This window comes from Elaeis guineensis, chromosome 4 (genome assembly GCF_000442705.2).
Source record: "Elaeis guineensis isolate ETL-2024a chromosome 4, EG11, whole genome shotgun sequence".
Taxonomy (NCBI): domain Eukaryota; kingdom Viridiplantae; phylum Streptophyta; class Magnoliopsida; order Arecales; family Arecaceae; genus Elaeis; species Elaeis guineensis.
In genome coordinates, this window is record NC_025996.2 from 142,628,173 (window position 1) to 142,655,879 (window position 27,707).

General features: G+C 40.2%; 1 protein-coding gene across 5 annotated transcripts in view; it reads right to left on the reverse strand.

Moving 5' to 3' along the window:
- Positions 1–685: 685 nt before the first annotated feature.
- The window catches only part of LOC105033848 (uncharacterized), a 27,291-nt gene continuing 269 nt past the window's right edge, over positions 686–27,707 (reverse strand). The window contains exons 1-8 of one of the 5 annotated variants that reach the window (XM_010908791.4): positions 27,638–27,707; positions 27,467–27,520; positions 27,242–27,317; positions 11,201–11,280; positions 11,017–11,048; positions 10,826–10,910; positions 10,530–10,628; positions 686–1,264 (exon numbers count right to left, since the gene is read on the reverse strand). The exon at positions 27,638–27,707 is cut by the window's right edge and continues 268 nt beyond it. In XM_010908791.4, the coding sequence (XP_010907093.1) occupies positions 1,025–1,264; positions 10,530–10,628; positions 10,826–10,910; positions 11,017–11,048; positions 11,201–11,280; positions 27,242–27,317; positions 27,467–27,520; positions 27,638–27,707 (736 nt within the window). In that variant the 3' untranslated portion in view covers positions 686–1,024. Of the gene's footprint in view, positions 1,265–10,529; positions 10,629–10,825; positions 10,911–10,998; positions 11,049–11,200; positions 11,281–27,241; positions 27,326–27,466; positions 27,521–27,637 lie in introns of all 5 variants that reach the window. The other 4 variants (XM_010908790.4, XM_073256913.1, XM_010908793.4 and 1 more) reach the window with 4 other exon arrangements.

Genomic DNA, 27,707 nt, shown 5'->3' on the forward strand with positions numbered 1-27,707 from the left:
TAATTTAGGGGATGCATGTATTCCTTAGAGTCAATCTCTGTTTAAAATGAGTGACATAAATGGTGCTATAATAATCCTAAATCCAAACAAGCAAACATGCCTAAGCAAGGTAAAAATAGCATGCCAAAGCCTTCAGTCACATGCGCTGCACGCCTTTTTTTTTGATAAAATACGATACACGCCCTTTATGCAGGCGAAAGTGAGTATCATTTAACATGATGAACCTTCCCTACGTTGTTTCCGTGGTAAAGCAAGCAAACAAATAAATAAACAAAAGATTCCCTCTATTTTTCTTGGTGGTACCTGGTCATCAATCGTGAGGATGGAAATTCTTATACTACACTACATGAAACATCACTTTTTGTTATCTAAATGCAAGGAAAATTCACAGGGCTAGTGGTTTCTGTATGCCTCTGGAATGATCCGTATAATCAGTATAGGCTTTCACGCAATGGTTTGGAGCGCCTTTTTCTCCCTCTATTTTTCTTGGTAGTACCTGGTCATCAATCGTGAGGATGGACATTCTTATACTAAGTGAAACATCACTTTTTGTCATCTAAATGCATGGAAAATTCACAGGGCTAGTGGCTTCCGTATGCCTCTGGAATGATCAACATAATCAGTATAGGCTTTCACGCAATGGTTTGGAGGGCCTTTTTCTCCCTCAATACGCAAGACATGCATGGAACCACAAATACCTACCTCACTTGATTGACATAAGCCACACAGGCAAAGTTAGCTGACAAAAGTACCAACAGCAAAGGTTATTTCCAGTCATCTGTCAAAAATTAAAGCTTAACTCTCAGCTAGATGATGATCACATAAAACCTATGCACACCGGTTTGTGTTGAACAATCTGGCACCCTAAACAATATATCAAAATGAAAAATGAGGCAACAGGAAAAATGGAGAGACAAGCTTCAATAATAAACAAATTAGAGATAGGCTTGTCTCAAAAAAAGAACAAAAGTGAATGGATGGTGATCTCTGATGCGCCTATTGTAACTAATAAGTCTGTGAACGATTATCCAGAAAGATGATGATTTCGTTTTTGATACATCCGTCTGAATATTTTTGCCCCTTCAAGCTCAGCATGTATTTCTCTCTCAGTCCGTATGCCCATTGGGTTGTGCAAGAGCCATCCTTGAGTGTCGCATAAAAAATTTGGGTCAATAGTGTCAATATGCTCAAACTCATCCGAGCAAACATCAAACTGATTTCTCATGTCAAGAGCAACTTCAAGCACATCTGATTGCAGAAAGACCTGGGTACATCAACATCAAAGCAGACTTAGCAGCACAGCAACACTTAATTTCTGTGCCCAAAAATCAGAAGGTAAAAACAGGAAAAAAGAATAAAAATGAGAAGAAGACCAAAGGCATAATTTTAGCAATAGCAAGACAAAGGAGCCCAAACACCACAAAGCAAAAACTCGTAGCCTTCAGGATACTAATACTATACTGCTTTCAATGAGATGCTGGAGGATGAAGTATCAATATCTCAGTACCATATACCCTTTAAAGTTATGAATATGCTAGCAAAAATTTGCTGGAATAATGTTTGGGGCCTTAGACAAACTGAATGTAAAACTAATGCTCTCTAGGAAATATTAATCCTCCTGTTCTTTTGCCTTGTAACATAGCTCATTTTACAATTTCACAAAATAAATCACATACAAAACTATAATTAAAAAAATTTATCATAAATATTTTTCTCAGCAAAACATAACATGATAATAATTTGCTATGCAGGATGGGTTTTGGAAACAAATGGATTGACTGAATGTATATCGTCATGGCCCTATGCTTTCTGTCCTTTCAATGGTCCATAGAGAGGATACTTTTGATGATTGGATAGAATATCAGCAAGAACAAGATATCATGCCTCTTTTCTCTAACTTCTGTTTTTAACATTTATATTAAATCTTTGACAAAACAAGGAAATATTTAAGCTTGAGGCTTTTATGTAATTATGGTGTTGCCTGTACCATCCCATGTACAAGCTGCCAATGAAAACATTGATGTTATGTGAGGATAACTTGGATCAATTGGAAATGATCAAGATGACATATGGCATGGGATGGACAAAAAGGACTGAAGTCAATTGCAGGAAGGCTTCCATTATCGGTTCTAGATAAGAAAAAGGCAGTTGGAGAAAGGCAATTAGTAACAATGCAAAAAAAGATAACATTAGGACCATTCTTAGGTGATGCAACTAGGATGCAGTTATTGAGAGGATCATAAACAACCAAAATGAAAGTAAGAACTTATTTATTCTGGGGCTGTGATGTTATGTCCAATCTCTTGAGCAACCTTGTGTAAAGGAGAGGAGGTTTGGGAAGAGTAGAAGATTTGACATCATGAATATGGGTGGGGTGGTTGGGGGTTCAAGGATTATGAGCTTTGTCATCCACACCATAAATATACTGCATCGTTTGTTGGAGCTTGTCTCAGGTTGAGGTGCTTTTCCTCGAGTCCTTCATGCAGTCCTTTGTTACTGGAAGGGGGTGCATGAGGGAGCAAATTCGGGGGAGGATGTAGGGAAAGAGGTCTCTTGAAAACTTTTTGAATAAGGAAGCATATGTGGGGACAAGTTCCAAAAACTTTCCAAAAATGGCACAGCACCCTAAGCAGAAAATTCCTGCCGCTAAAATATAATCATTCCCTATAAACACGTAGTTGTGTAGCCACATGACCAAGCATGCATCCCCATCCAGCACCATTAGTAATCAAAAGTCCTGCAACATCATTGAGCGTCCACAAGCAACTCCACCATTGAGTTAATTGCAACGCACATATGCACCTCTTTACTGCAAAATAGCTCTTCTCAAGAGCACTTTGCAACCAGGCACCTCCTTGACACCACATCCTTTTGCCCCTCCCTCAAGTCAAGCACTCTACAATCATGCACCTCCTTGTCACCACATCTTTCTCCTTAAATTGAGCACCGGACAACCAATCATCTCAACTCTGAACAAAGTATCACCATGCCATGACTTTTCCATTGTGCCACTAATCCACAAGCTAACCATGCTTCCTTCAGATACTCACAAAAACCCTTGAGGCATGGCTTACAATACCACAATATTGTGCAAGACTCCTCGACAAGCAAGATATCACAAGCTCAAATTGCCAAGCTGACATGTCCCATAGGTAATGGTGCACTTCTGAACCCACCAAGACTCCAGTGTCTAATCTACCCTTAAGCTCTCACAACACAATCCCAGACTTGCATCCCTAATAAATCTGTCATATGTTCATGGTCTATTAACACGCTGTTGTGTAATGGCACAGTGTTTTGCAACCTAGTCTGCCCAATTGGCAACATCTCTACACCACCCATTGTCTGACTCCTACAAACATTGGCTGTCTAAACAGTAGGCCAACTACAATCATCACCATGTCCTAGATTCCTAGGATCGATATCTCAATAGCCACATCTTGATCCATGGCTGACCAACTCCTTCGGATCCCTGGCTGGTACCACATTACTTCACAAGACCTGCAAATTTTGCCTATGATGATTGGCCAAACCCTAACCAACTGTCCCCCATCGCTTGTACACTCCACTGCAGAGATCAAACATGCACAGGATGGTCCATAGCAATCCCCAAGGATAAGCATCGAATAATTCCCCTCCGTGAGATATGACTAGCTCGTACAACCAATATGCTTTACATGCTTCTATATGAGGACACCAAAGCATGTGGCTTCCTTACCCCATGAATGTACCATGATAGGTCCATTTCCTATGGGCCTCTAAGACTTAAGATGCTTTCCACTAAAGGCCTATACTGTCAGACCCTATGGCACTCACTATCTGCTCAGATACCGATATTGAGCAGACCCAACATATCTTCTAAAGGCATGTCCCCTTTCTTTTCTTTAGGCTTTTTAGATATACAGGATAGTTCCTTCTTTGGCTTGCTCTCAGATTTATGTTTCTTCACGGACTTCTTCTTCTTCCAAGTAGACCTTTTCTTGGAAGTAGAAGCCTGCTTCATAACGAGAACCTGCCCCTTGACTTTTCAAGATCCCTTTGGTAGTCTCCAACATGTTCAATATTTTAACCAAATGCAATCGATCTAATTCATGTGGTAGTTTACTATAAACTGCTCATATGAACCGGTAAGGAATTGTAGGATCAAATCCATTCGTAATTCCTTATGCATGATCGAGCTTCTTAATCTTATCCAAATCCTTAATCATTGTCAAACAATGATCATGAACTGATTGTCTTTTGGTTAATTATCGGATGGTTTGGTAACATAGGAATATCCTGATCATGATATAAGCTTAACCTTTTTTGAAACCTAAAACTATTTTAGATTCCAGAACCAGTCTTTATAACTTATTTGGTTAGTCAATTAGTTTCTGATATGTGAGCTAAAAGATTTGAAGCCGATATTTTATGCTATCAAAGAGTAGAGATTCTAGTTAGATATTCGTACTTGATTTTAATATTTGATCTAGGATCTTTTAAAACAAATATGCCTTCCAATATTTTCTCGAATCTCTTACACTCCTTAAGTAGAGAAACAGAAATCCTTCGCGACTAAGGTTTCAAGTGGATATTCTGGTCTTACAAATTGGCACACCACCTCACCTAATAGTTATTGGCAATGTGTTAACCAATGAGTGGATAATTTTTGTCCAATGCTTCTCAAGCAAATTACAGTGGTCACCAGTCTCTAATTCTTAAAACCTCACCTAACAATTATTGACCTCATTCCTTAGTTAAGCCAGACCCACCGTTCACCATCGAGTGCAAAGCCGTCATTGGATCCCTCATCTAATAGTTATTGGGCCCAACCCATCTCTATTCCGGAGCATCTCATATTAATAGAGTGGTTGCATCTTCCCTGATGCAACTGAACCACTGTATCTAGCCGAGAACAATCAACATCAGAGCCCGCATATCTACAACGGTGAAAGATCGCTCAACTTAATATTTATGAGAAGATTTAATTTAGATCTTCTTAGATTTTAATTGTTTATTTACATCGCATATAAATCCATAATTAAATTGGATCTACTAGTGAGATCGTATCTTGACTCATCAAGACCAAACTCATGGTGCAACACAATCATGGTGAACTCAATACTAAGCACCCCAAATCAGAATTTGGTCAACCAAATTGACCAGATAAGTGATGATCGGTGGAAGACTTTCTACTACTGATGCAACGGTCCTAATTAAGTAACCACCTTTCCAAGTATTTGTCTTATTCCAAATTGGGCTTGGCTTTTAGTTCCTCACCATAGATTGAGAAATTGCAACCATCAAAAGAATATTCACGATACAACCATACTGCAAGGATTTGTAGTGACTCATGAAGATCACTGCATGTATCTATAAAACACACATGCATCACTATCACATAATCCTTATGTTCATACTAATTTCTTATGATGTTTTATGTATCAATCTCTTTTTATCCTAGGACAACCATACAACATAACGATCCTCGTTATGCCAAGGCAATCTTATATCAGGATGATCTAAGATTGATTTATAAAATTATATTCAATCAAATTACTTTAACTCGAAAATATCTATATCATCAAATATCACATCAAGATGAATCTCTATTTATGAACATCATCTCATGTATGAACATAAAACAAAGATAAATTTAGATCTAACAGGATTTACATCACATGAAAATTAGATACCGAATTTATGGATGCATGAATATAAGAAATAAGATTTTCAGATCGTAAAATAATTTTTAGATCTTGAAATCAATGCATGAACATAAAACAATTTGAATTTTAGATCTGAAAACAAATTTTCAGATCATGAAATCCATCGCATGAATTTCAATTATTCAGATTTTCAAATCTGAAAATAGATTTTCAAATCTTGAACTCTATCTCCTTTCCATAATCATTCATAATTTCAGATTTGAAAATAATTTTCAGATCTGAAATCTAATCTTAATCTTGCAATAATGAGATGGCTCTAATACCACTGTTAGGAACCGCCATCACATGGTGATCCGGTATGTAGAGATTTTAAAATTTTTTTTAAATACACAGCAGAAGAAAAATTTCAAAAACTTTTCAACATTGTTCTAGAAAAACTATACAACATAATGTATCAACGTTATGCCAGAACAACCTTATGTCAGAACGATGTTAAAGCAAATCTCTAATTAGATCTAATCTAATCAAGCATGCATAAAGATCATATCTCAACATAAAGTCAGGAATCATTATATGTACAAAATTAAGATTTATGTAGAAATAAAAATCAGATTTTTATCTTTGCACGGATAGATCTTCACCGCAATCCGATGATCCGTGGATGTCTTCAAGATCCGTTGAATCTACGATGCGATGATCTATGGATGTCTTCAAAATTTTTTTGAAGCGGCACAAGTATCCAGCATCTACAGGTATTCATATGAGGCTAATCTGATCAGAAGATCTCGATCTCATTAGGATGCTAGCTTCCTTGCAGAGATCGCTTCTTGGGTTGTCGAATCTTTTATCTCTTTTGATTCTTTTCTCAAGAGAATCAAAAAGATCCATAGGAGGATCAAAAAATCAGATCTAATCTGATTTCTTTTCCCTTTCTCTTCTCATGAGAAAGAAAAAGATCTTAAAAAGACCAGAGATCGAATCTCTTTTCTTTTCTTTCCATCCAACTTTTAGACTGATTATGGAGGAGAAGGAGAGGAAGAAGGCATGTCCAACTCTTGGACCATAAGAGAGGGTGTCCAACTGTTGGACATGTGGAATAGAGAGAGGGAGAGAGAGGTTACACATCCATCTCATGGATGTAGGAAGAAAGCAAAAGGAAAGGTGAGGCGTCTATCATATAAAGCGCCCTCTCCTTTTTCTCCTCTTGTGCGCTAACTACCTCTAACGCACGCCCTCCTTAGTTTTCCACGATAACCATCTCCATAAATCACTGTGAGATCATAAGGAGGCACCCTTTTATCCCTAATTTATAGGGTTTGTTAGGATTGTTAAGAGTCCAAAAGAGCTAAGACTTTTGTGTGCCGCCCATATCCCTTTCTTATGCGCCACATTCTACACGCCAAAAGAAATCACCGTAGCTTTCTTATGAGGTATGAGGGATTGGAAGAGTCCTTCTGGTCAATCACCTTTTTAAAGATAGAGTCCAAGGTGATTTGAGTTTCCATTTAAATCATAATCTGATTGAGTCTAAACCTTTTAAAATCTGAGTTAAACTCAGACCAAGTCCAATCAAATTAAATTAAATTAAATTTGATTAGGACTCAACCCCATTATTTCAAATCAAATAATTAGCAATAATTGCAATTAAGTCCTCTTATAACTTACTAACTCTTAGCAAATCCTTCATGTAACTTTTACATATTAGTCCAATCATCAATCATATTGATAATTAGATCCTTTGGCGATTCAAAATCGCTATTCGACATTTCGATCAATCAGAACCTCTTTTATGTGTGATCCCGTAGGTTTTGTTCTGTCTGATAGTGAGACATATTTTAATCTCCATCAAAATATCATTGAAACTTCTTTCAATAGATCAGAATAATTTCAACTCATCAACCGAGAATTACTGACCATCAAAATAATTCTCATTGATCCCACAATCCACCAGTGACGCCTAGCAACATGTAGTGGCAACCTAGCAGAATGAAAGAAATGAACCTCTAGGTGTAGTTACCATATGATCTCCATTGTCTTTCATATGCAAGATTGGCTCGGCTCAAGTTCCTTTGTGAATTTTCGTGAAAATTTTTTTTCAGTATTTACACTTGCTTCGATCGAAGACTTTCTGAACTCAGTTTCGCAAATTGCATAGGACTTCTCCTTTTCTACTAAGATTGATAGATCCTATCTAAGTGCACACCCTATTCAAAATATGCTTGAGTTCCTAATATTCTATGTTCTATGTTGTCAAGCCCCCAAATTTAGATCTGTAAGGCTCCTACAACCGCACCACGTCCGGCCTCCTTACTACAAAAAGGCATCCAACTTTTTTAAAAACCTAGGGTTCAAAGATCTTGTGATAGCTATAAACTAACCTATGAAGGCCCAAACTATTCTCATAGGGATCAGGTACACATAGTGTCGGATAGAAGACTTCACACAAGGCGATATGCTAGCACTCTAGGCTGTGACACTCTGGTGTCAGGAGGTTTCCTCAAAGCAAAATAGTGCCACTAAATGCAACAATGGATGGCAAAATTAAATTTTATAATGAATATGTTGCTGGTTGGAAAATGAAAAGGGAACTTTTGACATAGAGACATGTAATAATCACTATAGAGTAAGACTTTTGCAAGGCCTACTTTTCCATCTAAAGATGCCAAACTGAATGCTCCCTTACTAAAGTGGCAATAAATTATAGAGATGGTTACAAGATCTATGATCATCAATTATTTTTTGGGTGTTAGTATGTTGTGCATGTAAGACAAGCATTTGAAAAGGGAAGACTCCAACTCTTTCACCTAATTAATTATGGTGGTTCTCATTGTGCATCAGAGGAATTTGGAGAATGAAGACTTCAATGAAGAAATTATATCTACCAAACCGATCTTTCCATGAAAGATAAGCATCACCATTGATAGTAGCTTATGCAAACATTTAGGGCCTGTTTGTGTATATTTTGTTTTCATGGTATTATATGGGAATTTGATGATCCGTAGGAATTTCAAACCAGAAAGGAATATAACCCTATATAGGAGTTTAGATGCAATTTTCATGGATGAAAAATTCCACAATAAATGCGGGATTCCACGGGAATAAAACATCAACTAATATTCAATTTTTTTATTCCCATGTTTTGTTTGAGAGGTGCTCACATCCCTTCCTTAACACAACTCTATCTGTACAGTTGCTCTCTTCCCATCTACATATCTCATTTTTCCATTGTTTGCCTTCCTGCTTGACATGTGAAGCTTGATCCTTGTCAAAAGCTGCTGTCAGATGAGTGGTGGAAGCAGTGAGGGTATTCAATACAAGGTGGCTGGCAGCATGGAAGGCTTGATGAAGTTTCATGCATAATGAATATGATCATGCAAATTGCAAAGCATTTCAGATTTTAAGAGAAGTTGCATCAGAGGTGAGCAATGGTGGGAGAGGGAGATGGGAGGTTAACACAGAAATGGTGTTGGGAAAGAGACATTTATAAGTGGAGCTGAGATATCACCTAACCTATAATTGGGGTTTGAATAAGGGAAAGATGTATGTGATGGGGGAGGATTTGGTTCATAGGTTGGAGGGCTTCAAGCAACTTTCCTTTGTCCATTAGCTGCTTGTAATAGTTCCTGTAGTAGCAATTAATAGAACTTTTTGTGAATTAGAAAAGATATTTAGATAGCTATATGCTCATACCCATGATCCATGAGTTGGAAGTTTGTGATAAAAGTCACAAGGAGAAAATAATATTGATATAACCTCCATTAGTTTAAGCTAAGATGGTAATACAACATTTTTGTTACAATGTAGAAAAGGTTCTTACTTCTAATACCTCTAATCTTACTAACATAAATGAAGTTTAAAATGAAAGCCATTCTAATTCTCCACTGGCCATTTGTAGCAGTTTCACATGTCCTTAATCATGTCATATAATAGTATTATAATGTGAAATTATGCAATAAGGATAATGGAAACTATGGCATTTTCACTATTTTTCAGAAAAATGGTGGCAGGTCCATCACATCCGAAAGAAAGTGATGCTAAGAAAAGCGAGAAGAAGGACCAATGCAGCAACTTATGCTGATCTACATAGCTATGTGCACATAATCATCAACTATACCATTGAAAAAATAATTTGTTAAACTCAAAATTATCTCTATCTTTATTTTGGATGGTACTCAATAATTTTCTGGAAGACTACATGTAAAATAACTCATATTATATGAAGATTAGATCTTACAATTTGGGGTACATAAATTGTTTTCCAAAGGATTTTTATTTTTCTCAACCAAACAGCAAACACCATAAATAACCATGATAAAAAAAATTTCCCATGGTATCCTCATGTTGCATCACCACATTGCTGTATTTTTTCAATCCTCTAGTAATTTTTGCTTATATATCCAAAAAGGCTCATATATAAGATCATTGACAATTTGTTCCCAAAACGTTGGTCTAAGGGTGTGAAAATACATATCACCAGACATCTTTTGCATGTTCATTTGGCAATAGTTGTGGACATAGAAATTCACCATAAATTTAAGTTGCTTCCCAACACTAATAGATCTGGAAAGGAAATATATTCTATGAATTGATTCCCTATGTTTCTACAGTTGCTGCCTGATCTTAGTGTTTCTTTGAACTAACTGGCAAGGATATGCCTACAGGTTGTTTTAATCTGGAGATGTATGGTGGATGTGATGACAGATTCCAGCAGCAGAGACACTGTTCAACTCATCCACTACTTTCCTTTAAAAAACAGAGTATAATAGAACCTTTGACCAATGAAGTATGATTTTAGTACTGCACTGCTTTTCCTTGATAGAGATGTTTCTCTTATAGATAGTTATACAATGCGAAGAAACTATAACGATTAAAAGTGTATACCTGTCCCTCTGTACACAGATTTTTTGAAATAGAATCCACCAAGGGTTTTTGCATAACTCTTCTTTTGTGATGTCTTTTCTTGAAATGGGGGTCTGGACACTGCAAGGAGCAGAGCTTCCATGTGAGTTTAATTATGTATATAATGTTCTATTAATCTATAACAAAGACAGTGCCTGTAATCACTTGTCACTTCACAACTCCAGAAAAGAATGAATAGCCTGAGGTCAACTGTAATCTTGGAATATATCATAATTATTCACTAATCTGAGATGAGGAATCAACATGAATATGCTCACCAATATTGAAACTAATGTCAGGGGTCCCGGATAACTGGACACCAACTGCTCAAAGGATACTGAGGCATTTGCAAACATAAAGTAGCTGTTGAAAAAAGACATTGGTAAGTGTTCCACATGGCTCATAATCATTTGCCTACATAAAGGCAGTTATTTGATAGACAAGATCTGACATGTTTCTGAGACCCAACTCATTCACCCAAAAATCTGAACGCCGAACTAACTGCATTAATAGAGTAATACCAGTATCAGTAAGCAATATCCAATCACAGAAAATAAGCTAAAAGATGCAATCTTAAATGGAAACAAACACAAAAAATACAGTAAGTATCTCAATAAATATTGTGTAGTGAAAGTAGAGCTTGTGTCTGATACCTTCTGACGTATTTCCAATCCCAGATAGTTTCTTGGTTCAGGGGAATTTTTTGCGAGCCAAATGAGGAACCTGCCGCTGCCTGGGAATGTTTATCTGTTAGCAGGAAACCTACATCTCTCAAGCATAGCCCCTCTAATAGATCAACAGTTCAATTTTACAGCATATGCCGAATACATTAATTTTTATAGTTAATTACATTATCAATCACAAAATTCTAATTTTACTTCAATTGTGTAATGATCAATTTCATTCTTAAAAAGTAAAATCCTAAAACCAAACCCTTATGAAAGGTAAGGTGGCACCTTTTTTCCCATCCTAACTGTTGTAGATCTGTACCTCGGCCTCGGCCTAAACAACCTTGTCATCATTGAGCAAGTTATAGCTAAGCTATACGAGATGGCATTTGCTGGATTGGATAGACACGGTGATCGCCTAGTATAATTTATTGGATTAGCAGCAAGTCTTCTTCCTTAGTCTGATTCCTTTTTACCTCAACAGCCGATCTACTTCAAGCCGATCAACTTCAAATAGCAAGATCCTACATTCCTCAGCCATGGCGACCTACTAGGTCAGTTGTTGCCGAGAAAGACCTACTAGCTCGGCTGTTGCCTAGGAAGACCAACTAGGTCGGTCATTGCTGAACTATTACATCTATCTACAGACTCTTCCTCTCCAAATCTAGAAAATCCAGACAAGATAGGATTCCTTTGCGATCGGATCTCCCATAAAAGGAAAGTCCTCTTCCGAATCTATCCGTCCAACAAATCTGAAAATCATCAGGACTCCGAATCAAATACATCTCAAATTCTTCTCCTATAAATAAAAGCTCCAGGACCCTCTAAGGTACGCAATCAATCGACTCCTAATTCTCTCCTCTCATCGTTCTCCATCTCTTTGATTTGAGTATCGAAGGGTCTACACCGAAGCCAACCCCCCGGTGTGGACTTATTTTGCAGGTGTTCAGGTGAAGCTACAGCAGAAAATCTACATCGGCAGCGACTACTTCGACGTCTGACCTCAGGCTAGGAGATCGACAGCAACATTTGGCACTAGAGGAAGGGGCCTCTTCGACTAGTCTTGAGATCCTACTTCAAAGCTAGTCGTAAGGTCCTGTTTCAAGAGGAGAGGAAGCCCATTACCATTCGTCAATCGCCATGAGGACGTGCAGAGGAGCATCAAACATGTCGCAGCGTTTCAATAATCGGCAGGCCAACAATATTCCGCCCACCAATGAAATACTGCCAGTACAAGAGAATCCTTCGCTCATTCCACTAGCAGCACCAGTAGCACCCCCGGCACCGGCTATTTCCCACGACCAATATAATAGCTTTGTCCAACAAGTATAGCCCCTGTCAGCTGCAGTACGAGAGATACAACAAAACACGGAGCCTCCCCTCGTTGAAGAAGACGCGCGGCCAACACGATGAAGATCACCAAATCGGCTCCCTCGCAACCCAAGGGCAGGGACTAGTCGTCATAGCTGACCCTCGAGTCCTCATCGCCGTCATAGGTCTTCTACCCCTATCTCGAGGAGGGATTCGACCCCAGATCATGCTTCTCCCCGGCACCGACAAACTAGGGAAGACGAGATAGAAAAGAAACTTCGGAAAATGCAACAACAGCTGGATGCACTTCGGACATCGAAATAGCCAAAAGATGACCTAAAATTCAACGTCGATCTGCCTTTCACTCAGAGGTTGATGGATGAACCCTTTCCACGTCGATTTAAAATACCTCAAATGGTAGGTTGATGGATGAACCCTTTCCACGTCGATTTAAAATACCTCAAATGGAACCCTACGATGGAACAGCTGACCCGATGGATCATTTGGAGAATTTTTATACTTTGATTCCTTTACAAAGGGCCAGTGATGCAACTCTTTGCCAAGCTTTTCCTTCTACTTTAAGAAAAGCAGCTCATCATTGGTGCTCCAACTTACAGTCAGGCTCTATACATTCATTCCATCAGTTGAGCCAACTTTTTGTTGTACATTTCGTCAGCAGTCGCCGACAGTGGCGTAATTCGAACTTCCTAGTCAATATTAAGCAAAAGAAGAATGAATCTCTTAGAAATTACATAAGTCGATTCAACACTGCTACTCTAGAGGTACGAAATCTAGATCAGTCCGTGGCGATGACTACGTTCAAAGCTGGACTTCAGACCTCCTTTACTCCCTCAATTTAAATTATCCAAAAGATTTTTCTGAAATGTTGGAGCGAGCTAAGAATTATGCCCAGACCGATGAAGCTTGGGATCAGCAAGGGAAAAATCTTGCCCAGGCATCTCATCAAAACTCCGGACAACAACAGAAAAAGAAAGACCCTGACGAGTGCAGCATCGACGTCCTAAACTTAAATCTCGTCGTTCTTGGACCCCACCCCATAACAACCGACCTAAATCTCCTACACCACCTCGCCGATTTAAGTCCCCTCCTCGGGATTTCATTATTTCACTCCACTGAATATCCCTCGGTCTCAGATCCTAATGAAGATAGGGCGACAAAAAGACCTACCTCCTCTAAGGAAGATGGTTACTCCGGCACACAAGAGAGATCCAAGGAAGTACTACAGATATCATCATGATCACGGACATGACATTGAAGAGTGCCGGCAACTTAGGGAGGAGATTGAGGCATTAATCTGGTGTGGACGCCTTCATCGATATGTTGACGAATGACAAATCTCGAGAAACCCATGCGACGAACCTCCTCGATAAGAAAATTCCTACAGAGATCAACCAGTTGCAGGGAAGATTCATATGATCTTTGGGGGACAGCTCGGTCGATGCACCCCAAGTCCTAGCCGAGCTAAAGGTAAGGAGGCAAAGAAGCTAAAAGTCAGTGAAGAAGTCACTTTCTCGAATGTCGACCTGAATGGAATAAAATGTCCCTATGATGATCATGTCGTTGTTTCTTTAAATATTACTAATTATGATGTACATCAAGTCCTAGTTGATAATGGAAGTTCAGTTGATATTTTATTTTATGATATTTTTATTCGTATGAACTTGGATTCTGAACTATTAACGAAAAGGATTACCCCACTAATCGGATTCTCGGGTACTACGATCCCAGTGGAAGGAACCATCCTGTTAATTACCATAGCCAGACGAGCTCCAAAACATGCGGTTGCACAAATAAACTATTTTATCGTAAAAAGTCCATCTGTGTACAATGTTATATTAGGTCGATCTGGACTCAACGCACTTAAAGCTATAGTGTCGATCTATCACCTGATGGTGAAGTTTCCTACTCCAGAAGGGATCGATGAGCTTTGAGGAAATCAGCCACTCGTGAAGGAATGTTATATGGCAACCCTGCAAGGAGCGGCACCTGTGAAACAATCGACGTGACAAGAAAACTGAACAAAGAAGACAACCAGTAGACGACCTGATATCAATGCCCATTAGTGAAGATCCAAGTAAAGTGGTCGAAATCGGCTCAAACTTATGTGAAGAAGATCGTCTTTATCTCATTTGTTTTCTACAGGTAAACGCCGATATATTTGCTTGGTCGGCTTCAGATATAATAGGAGTAGATCCCGATGTCATGGTACACCAACTCAATGTAGACCAAGAGTATCGTCCAATCAGGCAGAAGAAACATCTTTATGCCCCTGATCGACAGAAGGCTATACAAAAAGAGGTAGACAAACTTTTAAAAGCCGGGTTCATACAAGAGGTATATTATCCAGAGTGGTTAGTCAATGTTGTCCTCATCCCAAAACCAAATGGAAAGTGGTGTGCATGCATTGACTACAACCTCAAGAAAGTATGTCCTAAGGACAGTTACTCCCTACCTCGTATTGATCAGCTGGTGGATGCGACCTCGAGATATCAGCTCCTCTCTTTTATGGATGCATTCACTGGATACAATCAGATCCGAATGGCCCCCGAGGATAAGGAGAAAACTGCCTTTATTACTGACCAAGATCTTTTTTGTACAAGGTTATATCATTCGGTCTCAAAAATGCTGGAGCAACCTACCAACAACTTATCAACAAAATCTTCAAGACGCAAATAGGCCGAAACATGAAGGTATATATCGATGATATGCTCATCAAAAGTCGGATTGTCGAACATCATATTGCTGACCTTGAGGAATCGTTTGCAGTGCTACGGCGATGTTGGATAAAGCTCAATCCCAGCAAGTGTGCATTCGGTGTCACCACCAACAAATTCTTTAATTTTATAATGTCTCAAAGAAGGATCGAGGCAAACTCAGAGAAGATTCAAGCTCTCCAAGAAATGAAGCCACCAGGGATGATTAAAGAAGTGCAGCACGTAATTTGAAGAATTGCAGCTTTGAATAGATTCCTTTCTAGGTCGGCTGAAAAGAGCCTACCTTTTTTTAAAGCTCTCAAACAAGCGAAAAACTTCCAATGGTCGGAGGAGTGCCAAGCCGCCTTCGAAGATCTGAAAAAATACCTTAGCTCACCTCCACTTCTTAGCAAGCCTGAACCTGAAGAAGTGTTGTACTTGTACCTTGCCATCTCTCCCGTTGCAATCAGTTTCATCCTTATCCGTTGAGAGGCTAAGGTGCAAAAGTTGATTTGCTACGTCAGCCGAATACTCCATGATGCTGAGACAAAGTATACGAAGCTTGAGAAGGTGGCCTATGCTCTCGTGATATCGTCCAAGAAGTTGCGACCCTACTTCCAAGCTCATACTATTGCCATCCTCACTGATCAGCCCATAAGATCAATGCTCCATCGACCAAAGACCTCGGGGTGATTAGCCAAATGGGCCGTGGAGCTAGATGAATTTGATATTAAGTACCTATCTCGACCATCCATCAAAGCTTAGGCATTGGTTTATGCACTATCCCAAACGAAGAACAAAATGTTAGGGAGATCATCTTATCAACTAACGAATGTTGGATTCTCTATGTAGATGGATCCTCGAACACCATAGGCGTGGGAGCAGGATTGATTCTAACCAACCCAGATGGAGTGGTCGCAGAATATGCTTTGCGCTTTGAGTTCCCAACCTCTAATAATGAAGCTGAATATGAAGCATTGATGACGGAACTGAAGATGGCAAAAGATCTAGGAGTGAAGCACCTCAGAGTTCATAGTGACTCACAACTCATTGTCGGCCAGGTGTAGGGAGAATATAAAATTCGAGAGCCGAACATGATGAAGTACTTGCAGAAGGTCAAAGCTCTTGCCTCCAGCTTCGATACAATGAATATCCTGCAGATAACACGGGCGGAAAATATGCGGGCCGATCTACTTTCGAAGCTAGCAACAATAGGTGCGACCGACCTAAGGAGGACCTCATATCTCGAAACCCTCGAAAAGCCGAGCATCGAGGAGCATGAAGTGATGCAAACTGCCAAGCTGGATAGATCTCATATTACGTTATTTACAAGATGGAATGTTGCCTACTAATCGAGATGAAACTAAGAAGTTGAAATATCTTACTGCCCAATACCTCGTCTACGATGGAAGGTTGTATAAAAGATCATTTATCCTACCTTTGCTTCAGTGTCTCCATCCCTCAGAAGCTAAGTATGCTCTACGAGAAGTTTATAAGGGAATCTGCGGCAGCTACTTGGGGGGTAAAGCCCTTGCTCATAAAGTGCTACGACAGGGGTATTTCTGGCCAACCATGTAAAAAAATACTGTCGACTGGGTGAACAGATGTGACCAATGCTAGAGAACTTCAAATATTCAGTGCCGACCCTCTATCCCTTTGGCTCCGATTACAACCCCTTGATCTTTCGCTCAATGGAGAATGGACATCCTTGGAACCTTCCTAATAGCGGCAGTACATAAAAAAATTCTTACTTATCGCAATCGAATACTTCATCAAGTGAATGAAAGCGGAAGCACTAGTGACTATCACTTCGGTGAAGGTTTGTCACTTCATGTGAAAATCAATCATATGTCGATTCGGTCTGCCACGAGCGGTTATTACCGATAATGGACGACAGTATGATAATCCGAAATTCAAAAGATTCTGCAGTAGATTGGGCATCAACTACGAACTGACTTCTGTAGCTCATTCTCAGAGTAATAGCGAAGCTGAGGTGACGAACAGGACCTTACTATAGGAATTAAAAGCTCGGCTCAGTCAGACAAAGGGATTGTGGGTCGAAGAGCTATATCATGTGCTATAGGCATATCGAACGACTCAGCGACTTCCAATAGAAAAAATTCCTTTCAAGTTGACCTTTGGACTGAAGCCGTAATACCACTTGAGATCGGTTTGCCAACGCTGCAGGCAGAAGAATTTGATACAGACGATAACTCCTTTGGACTAAGAGCAAATCTGGACTTACTAGAAGAAACACATGAGCAGGCACGAATTCGGATGGCTAACTATCAATAGAGGGTAGCTCGATATTACAACTCCCGAGTTGAAAAAGTCTTTCTTGACAGGACAGTTAGTCCTTTGTCGAGCTGAAGTCTCTCGTCCGATGGAGTGGTCGAAGCTTGCGCCGATCTGAAAAGATCCCTACCGCATTGCTGAAATAGTCCGATCAGGAGTTTACCGACTCAGACGGCTAGATGGAACTTCGATCCCAGGATTTGGAATGAAGATAATTTGCGTATCTACCATCCTTGAACTGTAATGATTCGTTATTTTTAAATCGAATAATAAATTATTTCTTTTATTTTATTGAACTATGTGTTCTTTTGAAAAATATATGTTATTTGCCCACGGGTAGAATATGATATGTCCGAAACATGCAGTCCCCAGCTACGGCTGAGGAACAAAATGTGTTCTCCATCAATACAACACACGGTCTCCGACTACGGTCGAGGAACGGAATGTGTTCTCCATCAACACAACACGCGGTCTTTGACTACGACCGAGGAACGGAACATGTTTTCCATCAACACAACACGCAGTCCCCCAGCTACGGCTGGAGAACACAACATGAGGTCCCCGACTACGACCAAAGAACGGAACATATTCTCCATCAACAACATGCAGTCCCCGACTACGGCCGAGGAACAAAACATGTTCTCCATCAACACAACACGCGGCCTTGATTACGGTCGAGGAATCGAACGTGTCCTCCATCAACACAATATGCGATCCTCGACTACGGTCAAAGAACACAACATGTTTGCCATTAACTTAAACAGATTATTTCTGGCTGCAGTCGAGGAATGAAATACGTTTTCCAACGAAATGATTTTTGCTCATCATTGGGAGAATCGCCTATGATCGATAATTGTTATCCCCAAGAATTTAACAAAAATCGGTAATTGATCTCAATGATTGGCCAGGTAAAAGAAACATTTTCATTGAAAGAAAATTTTTTTTACAAGATTGGCTTGTTACAAAATACCTCGACGACAATCAAAGTTGCAAAATGGTACTGATCAAAGAAGCTTGAACATGCCCGAGCTGGAATACAAAATAAAAGTGAAAGCAAGAAGCTTTAGGCCTGAGGGGCGGGTGGATCTTCGACCTCAGCTCGATCGAAAAGAATGATAACAGCCGAAAGTGCGGCTGAAATTGCTTCCTCGGCTCTCCTGTCCTCACGCTCTGGGCTGAAGAGATCCTCAACCTGCAGACCTTCATCTCCGCCCTCGCCGACTTCCTCCTCGTCGTCAGACTCCAATAAGCAAGGGTCAAAATCTAGAGCTGTCTTCTTGACCTTTTCTTTGAGGTCGACGATACCCTGCACATACGAGGCAACCCCAAAGTCCCCTTTGATGTTGCAGAACTTAGCCGAAAATTTGAAGGCCTCAATCGTGGCGACCTTAGCGGCCTTCAACTCATCCTCGTACTTTTTTTTCTCAACCGATAGTCGAGCTTCAAATTCGACCCGAGCTTTTGAGAGCTTGAATTCTAGTCACTTTATTTCCTCCTCCAGCGACTTAGCCTTCTCTTCGGCTTTCAGCTTTGCCAGTTGGATGTCATCTGCCCTTCTACTAGCCTGGTCGGCTTTTTTCTCGACCTCCCTTGAGATGTGCCGAGCTTCACGCATCGCCTCGATATAGTAGTCTACATGATGGGTGAGCTAAAAAAAATAATAAAAAATTTAGTATCAAATATTAAGATCGATAATGATCGAGCCGCATGAGAAGATCATCACTTACCTGAAGTATAGAGTCGTATGCATCATGCATATGGAATGCACCACCTTCAATGTTGAAGGCTTCAACGTTGATCGGTAGGAGGATTGACTAGATCAAAGACCGAACAACTTGAAAATTGTTTATGCCCGACCTAGTATCCTAGGCCTCAGCACCCGAAGATGCTCCTATTGAAGCAGAAGACCCGACCTGTACATCGGCCGTTCGCGGAGACATCTTCACGAAAATTTGAGGCCTGCCCGAACTCCTCTGCGATGAAGATGTGTTGGCTCGGGGGGCAGGCTCTCCTAGAGCAGCTGATTGCAGTAGCACCACTGCCCTCGCTGGTGCCGACGATTCTCTCCTCAGAGTTCCACTCGGCCTCGAGGAGCCCCAGGCAATGGGCTGAGCAAGAACAGCCTCGATGCGGCCGCACTTTGGAGATGGGGCCACGCTTGTCTTCTTTCTCTTCATTGCCCGACGAAGAGCCTCGGCATCCTTGGGGTCCATTTCTACATGGAATACGAAGTCAGTAAAAATGTAAAAAATGACGAGCTAAAGAAGATTATGAAAAGCAACTCACTCTTTGGGTCGGCTAGAATTAATCCAACCCTGAACAAAGTGTCCTCGGTAAGAAACTCAATTAGCGAAGGAGTCTAACTGAAGATCCGCTTTAACACCTTCTTGATGTCAGACAAAACTAGAGCCCTAATCGCCGACCTATAAGGTCTACCCCATGACGTGTAGAAGTCCAGAGTTGCTCGACCGAGATGAAGAAAAAGCGCTCCTTCTAGTTGTGAACTAAAGAAGGAGCACCTTAAAAGAGATGACGTGCCCACCGAGGAGAAACATACCACCACCCATTCTCTGTGGAATGCTCCTTCAATATGAAGGAGGCCTGAAGAAGATGGAAGGTCGGCTCGACTCTGAGGAGAAGGCAATGAGCGAAGAAGCCTATGATCTAGCGCCACGAGTTCGGCACGACACTAAGAAACCTATTGTATATAATTTAAGAAATTTCACTGTGAGATAGTGGAAGACCAGCCGAACTCCGGCCTTCAGAGCTTCCTCGTATGGATCAAACCGGCCTGGACGAGGAAGAGCTATTCTTTCATCCGGAACGGCCACCTCCAGTATATACTCAGAAGGAATTTGGTATTTTAATCTGAGGACTTCTAAGTCCTAGAAAGAAAGGACAGAATCCACCCTATATGGACAGAAGTTCAGAATCTCGGATCTTCCCGAAGAATAAGCTATGTCAGATACAGAGTCCATATTTCTAATATTATCCCCCGAGCTTAACATCTTGGGGGTAACACTCTTAATGTCGTCATCCGAACTTGATGGTCCAGGGCCCGCACTCCTAAAGCCATCACCTGTGCTCCAGGTGTCGACAGAAAAACTAAAATCATTTGTGGCTGAAAAAAGGACTGACCTAAAAGAAAAGTGGCCGAGCAAACGGAGGAAGACCAACTTGCTCGAGTAAATAGCTCGACTTTATCGAGCAAGTTCGTAGAATCACCAAAATGCCAGAGTCCTCCCTTTTTGAATAGTAAAAGCAGTAAAAAAAAATTACCATGACCAATTTATAAAACCCCAGAACAGCTCTAATCTACTGACGATTTACCTTCTCCGATCGATGTTCGACAAGTGTCGCCTGATGATTGGTCAAAGCAGAGCTTCCGTGGATTCGAGGAATAGACGCTCCAAATTCAAAGACGGTTCGCCTTAGTCGTTCGATTCTTGACACTTGTCCTCAGTGATTGGTGATCCTCTTAGCCTCAATCTCGGATTAAGTACTCTCTTCGACCGACCTATTTGCAGCTCGATCTTGAGTAGGGGGCATCTGTTGTAGATCTGTACCTCGACCTCGCCTAGACAACCTTGTCATCGCCGAGCAAGTTATAGCTAAGCTACATGAGATGACATTTGCAGTGATCGTCTAGTATAATATATTAAATTAGCAGCAAGTCTTCTTCCTCAGTCTGATTCTTTTTTGCCTCAACAGCTAACCTACTTCAAGTCGATCAACTTCAGATTGCAAAATCCTACATTCCTTAGTTATGATGACCTACTAGGCCAGCTGTTGCCGAGAAAGACCTACTAGATTGGCTGTTGCCCAGGAAGACCAACTAGGTCGGTCCTTGCTGAACTATTACATCTGTCTATAGACTCTTTCTCTCCAAATCTGGAAAGTCCAGATAAGGTATGATTCCTTTGCGATTGGATCTCCCATAAAGGGAAAGTCCTCTGAATCTATTCGTCTGACTAAGCCAAAAATCATCAGGACTCTGAGTCAAGTACATCTCAAACTTTTCTCTTATAAATAAAGGTTGCAGGATCCTCCAAGATACGTAATCGATCGACTCCTAATTTTTTCTTTTCATCATTCTCCATCTCTTTAACTTGAGCGTCGGAGGGTCTACACCGGAGCCAACCCCCAGTGTGGACTTCTTTTGCAGGTGTTCGGGTGAAGCTATAGCAGAAGATCTACATCGGTTGCGACTACTTCGACGTCCGACCTCAGACTGGGAGATTGGTAGCAACACTAACAACAACTAGAAAAGGCATGCCGCTCTATGCTATACATATTCAATAATACTTCAGCAACTATTCCCAACCTGACTGCCATGTCTTTACGTGCACTCCCAATTCACTGCCCTCATTCTTCTTGCCATTGGCTTAAACCTGTGCTAGTCCCCAAATCCAAATCCAACATACCAATTCCTAGCTACCTCTGTTTCACTCTCACCTCGCAACATTTTTCCTTGCATTCAGGGTGCTCCGTGTTAAAGCAACAATAGCCTTAATTGATGTCTCACATCTTCATAGAAAGGCTTCTTAAATCCCATCTCAAATAGCCTTGGACTTTTTATTTTTTTTCAAATTATTATTATTAAAATTTATTATTATTATTTTTTTAATGCACAACAAAGCATCGGGGAAAAAAAAAGCATCTCAATAATTCTTTTCTGTTAGTTAATAATGTCTCATGTCTTTCTTGCTTTTTTAGATTTTCTTGTTGTTATTATACCCGATGCAGTTGGGTAATTATGATTCCATGCGATATTATTAGTCATTGAATATCCATGGTCGGTTCATAGGGTATCCTAGAACTTGCCTCTTAGTGACACTACAGTAAAAAGGGGAATTAACCACCGTTTTTTGCCAACGCTTTTTGAAAGCATCGGCAGATTGCACTGACCTGCCGACGCTTTTAAAAAGCGTCATATTTTCAACGACGCTTAAAAGCGTCGTAAAATTTCAGCATTGTCAACGCCAACGCTTTTAGCAAAAGCGTCGTTAAATAAAGAAAATGCCGATGCTTTTTTGCGTCATTATTTAACGACGCTAAAAAGCGTCGTTAGGTTCGCTTAATCCGACCCCCATTCTTCCGTGCCCTAATCTATCTGCCGCCGCCCCCTCCCACCCATTCCTCCCGTTCCCCCGTGCCCTAATCCCCTCCCGGCCCCCATTTCCGCTGATTCTCCGCCGCCGGCGCCACACCCGCCGTCCACGCCGCTCCCCTCTGCTACCGCATCTGTCCACGCCGCACCCGCGCCGTCCACGCCGCACCCGCGCCGTCCACGCCGCACCCGCGCCGTCCACGCCGTACGCCGTCAGCCCTCCTCGAAGCCACCCCACCGGCCCTCCTCCCCTCCCCCCTCCCGGCGGCCGTCTTCGCAGGCCCAAAAGACCCCCCGGTCCCCCTCCCCGACCCGGCCGCATCCCACCATCCCCCTCCCCGACGCCGTACCCCACTGCCCCCCACCCCCCCCGCCCCCCCAGCCCGGCCACCGACCCAGCCGACAGGTGGCCCCCCTGTCCTCCCTCCCCGGCCTCCGAAACCCATCCCCGACACCGCACCCCACTGCCCCCCGGCCCGGCCACCGACCCAGCCGACGGGTGGCCCCGCTGTCCTCCCTCCCCGGCCTCCGACACCCATCCCCGGCCCTCCCAGCGGGCCGTGCTCCTTGGCCCCCTTGCTCCCCGACCGCACCGCCTCCCTTCCAGCTACCGGTGCTCCTCGGCCTCCTCACTCTCCGACCTTTGGTATATAATTTGAAATTTTTTTTTAAATATATTTTGGATAATTTAAAATAGATAAAATATAAATTAATTATTGACTGTCATATTTTTTTATTGAATGCAGGTATTTGACGAAAATAATATTGTCCAGTATTTTCTCGTATTATTGTCCACTGTAAGTAATTCATTTCTCTAATAATGTTTTGTTTTTTAGATTGGAAGATTATTCTCGTATATGGTATTATTTGGAAGTGTACGTAGTAGTTAGAGGATTTAGATAATATTTTAATTATTTTTGTTAATTATTTCTAGATTTAATTGTGATACCTTAGCTTTTGATGGCTAGACTGACTTTGGAAAAGAGATTGTTTGTTTTATTGTATATGAGAATTTTGAATGACTTGGTTAGGATGCATGCTAATCCTAAGGGTTTATTTTGTTGATTCTTTTATTATTTGGTTGCCATCGAATAATTATCTAATTTAGTTGTTAAAAGTTTATCACACAGTGCACAATATTTAATTAACATGCACGAGACTTGGGTCTCGGCCTTGCACGCTCGGGTCTTTGGTCCCAGTTGGCACCGAAGGCATCCAGCCCTACGCGCTCAGGCCGATGAAAGATGCCAGGTAATGTTAATTATGAATTAATTTTAAAAAAAATTGCATTGCATAGAACTATAGACCCATCTTTTGATTAATGTACATATTCTATTGTATCTGTATATTTATTTATTTTTGTATGGGTAAAAGAATTATGTACATTGATCAATTGATTGTTCAGTATGGACAGTTTGGAAAATGTGAGTAATTCTATAGGTCATTACGATAATCAAATGATATGCTGAGGATTCGAAAAAAATTTCGGACGATATTTTCCTTTTGTTCTCCCTATATGGGAGAACTAAGGGAAAATACTATCGAAATTTTTTTCGGCTCTTATTGCATATCATTTGATTACTGTAATTGACCTATAGAATTAATGCATTTTCTGAATGGAATAGGACTTCCTTTACCTATTAGTTGATGATAGCAAGCATTTACTATGCAAACCATATCATATCTAGATGTATTTTTGAGTCTTCAAGTTATATAATGAACTACAATAGCTGTTATTTTTTTGGATTTTATGAAATGACTGATATTTTTTACTCATTGCATTAATATAGATTGTATAATTTTTCTTATTTTTAGATAAGTTGCAAGTTCGGTCATTTTTATTCTACAATGGACAAAAGTTAGATAAATAAACCAAGGAATAGTAAAGAATATTTAGATGGAGTTCATGACTTCATTAAATTTGATATGGAGAAAAGTAGTTTGAATGGAAAGATTTTATGTCCATGTCGGAAATGTGTAAATAGTTCTTCTTTAGATCCACAAATTGTTGAAGAACATTTGGTATGGAATGGTTTTCTAAGAGGTTATACCGACTGGATTTTTCATCATCAGCACAGTACGATCTTCCTGTTCATCAGTCAGATGATGAGATACACGTGCAGGGTATATATTGTCTTTCATGTAATTTTATTTTTATTTCATTTTATGTATATTTATGATATCGTTACTTTTATATATTTTTTGCAGACGGATCCGGGAGAGTACGCCCTAGATGCGGACCCACAATAGTACGAGATGTGTGGCAGATGCATGAGGACGAGAGAATTGTTGTGGAGTGCAATCAGCTTGGTCAGCCAATTAAGAAAGCTGCCTGCTTATTGACTTCATTTTTGGGGACTGTTGCTCGGAGGCCTCAGCTATGTCCATTGGGCTATGCAAAATGGAATGACATGCTTCCAACGTACAAAGTTGAGCTCCTCCGAGTTATAGAGGTAATGAATTGATGTTCATATTGTATATTAATTGTTAATCACTTATATAATTTATTTCATTTAATTTTTTTTTTTTATAGAGCAAGTTTGTTCTCCCTCCATCCACTCATGATTTTATAATGAAGTCTCTCAACCGCAAATGGAAAGAATATAGAGCATAATTGAAGAGGAACTATATGAGACAGGGTATGACAGAGGAGGAGGTTGCTAGGAATTATCCTCCTGATGTACCCCCTCATCAGTGGATGAAGTTGGTTCATTATTGATTCTCCGAGAGGGCACAGATATATTATCTGCTCATTATCTTTTCTTTTAAATATTTTATAAAAATATTGATTTATATTGTATATTATATATTATACATATAACAAGTTCTTTATTTTATTTTACAGACTTATTCTGCTATTGGTAGAGCTGCACGAGCAGACCAGTCTGTTCCTTATACATCGGAGTCGAAGAGTTATGCACGACTCCGACAGGAGTTTGTATGTTTCTTAAACTTTCATAATTAACTTTTAATTTTTATATTGAAATATTTATATAACTAATATCATTATGTATCGTGGATCATATCTGTATCATGATACTCATATATTTTTTAAAATTGTTATAACTGTTTGCTTAAAATTGAAATTATTTGTGTAGATGGATGAGCATGGGAGGGAATCCGATAAAGTGGAGTTTTACCGGATGACTCATACTCATTAGGATGGTACTTTTGTTCGAGATGAGTCGAGAGATTTATATGTACGGCATTATTAATATTCTATTTTTTGCAATGATTTTAATTTAATTTTGTTAACTATTAATGTATAACTCTTATTTTCAAAATAAATACAAGAGAGGACTACATCTCTCATTGCAGAGCATGACGACGAGTCCGCAGCAACTACGCAGCAGAGCCGTATCGAGGCCGAAGTGTTCACAGAGTTGATGGAACCAGGACGCTACGACCGAGTGACAGGTTATGGAGTAGGAGTCACCCCCACTCAGTTATCTGAGGTTAGTAGATATACGCAGCATGCTGCAGTAGATGCTCAAGATTTACGCGTCCGCAGACTCGAGGCGGAGATACAGGAGATTAGACAGAGTCGTGCCGCTGAGATGGAGGAGATGCGACAAAGCCGTGCCGAGATGCAGGCCATGAGGGGACAGATTGATCGGCTTACATCTTTATTAGAGATGTATGGCCCATCTCAAGTAAACACATATTATTAAATATATATTTTTGTATTAATTTAATGATCTATATATTTTTATTTATAGATATGCAAATCAAGCTTTTCATTTGTTTCTTGTAGGCTCCTGGCATATTAGGCACCCGTCGAGACGGCGGTACGTCACGTGGAGACAGCGACGACTATCCGCCTGCAGATTGACATCATTTTATTTTTATTGTAGTTTTATATTTTCTGTATGCTTTTAGTTAGGTTGAAGTCTTGATTGTAATGGACGATTAGTACTTTATTTTTATTTATATAAAACAATGTCTCTTGATTTGGTTAAATTTGCTATTGAAGTTTGCTTTTGGTGTGAATGATGATGATTGTACAGGTTTATGTTTGAATAATTGATATAATTTTGTACAGAAATATATGTATTCTTTTTTTTTGTATATAAAACCTGTATATTTTTTTTTCTATTAAAAAAATTAACGACGCTTATAAGCGTCGTTAATAGACTGATTAACGATGCTTATAAGCGTCGCTAGTGACTTAACTGCCAACGCTTTGAAAGTGTCTTGGTAGAGTGGAGGACGCGTTGTCATTAACGACGTTAAAAAATACCGATAAAATTTAATTTTATGATGCTTTAAAGCGTCGTTAGAAAATATTGCAACGCTTTTAAAAAGCGTCGACGCTTTTTGTCTCCACTCTTACATGGGCGACGCTTTCGCGATGCTTTTTGAAGCGTCATAAAGCTTATTTCCGACGCTTATTAGTATCGTAAAATACCTTTTATAGCGTCGCCTTTTACCATTTTCACTGTAGTGTGAACACCTCTTTTGCATCCCTAACAGTCATTTTTATATAATCTACGTCTTGGAAATTATCTTTCCATTTGCTGGATTATAACCACGTCAAAGAAGATAGAACTGTTAACATATTACTTATTCATGATTTATAGCTGAGCATGTTCATACCACAGCCGATATCCACCATAAGCGGCAGCGTCGAGTCCTGGAAAACTGCTTGCCAGTCCGGAACCTGCACTGGTGCCTGCACTCCTTTTTTTGTGTTGCCAAAAATAAAATTAAAAAAAGACAAAGAGGAAAAGCATATTAACTTAAGATTATAAAGAATGAATGTAAAAGAAAAGTGGGGGGAAAGAGAGAGAGAGTTTCAGAAAGAGGAAAGAAATCACTTACGGAGAAACCCGAGCTGAGGGGATTCACATGTTGCCGGATCCGCACGTGACCCAGCTGCCATTCATTTTGTTAGTTAATTTTTAGCTCAAAAAGAAAGAAAAAAAAGGAAAATTTACCGGGGAAAAAAGAAGGAAAAATGGAGAGGAGAGGATGGATGGAGGACGGACTGACATGACCGGCGCCGTACAAGTCCCTGAGGTTGAGGTCGGCGTACTCCAAATCCACCACGTCGGGGCTCCTC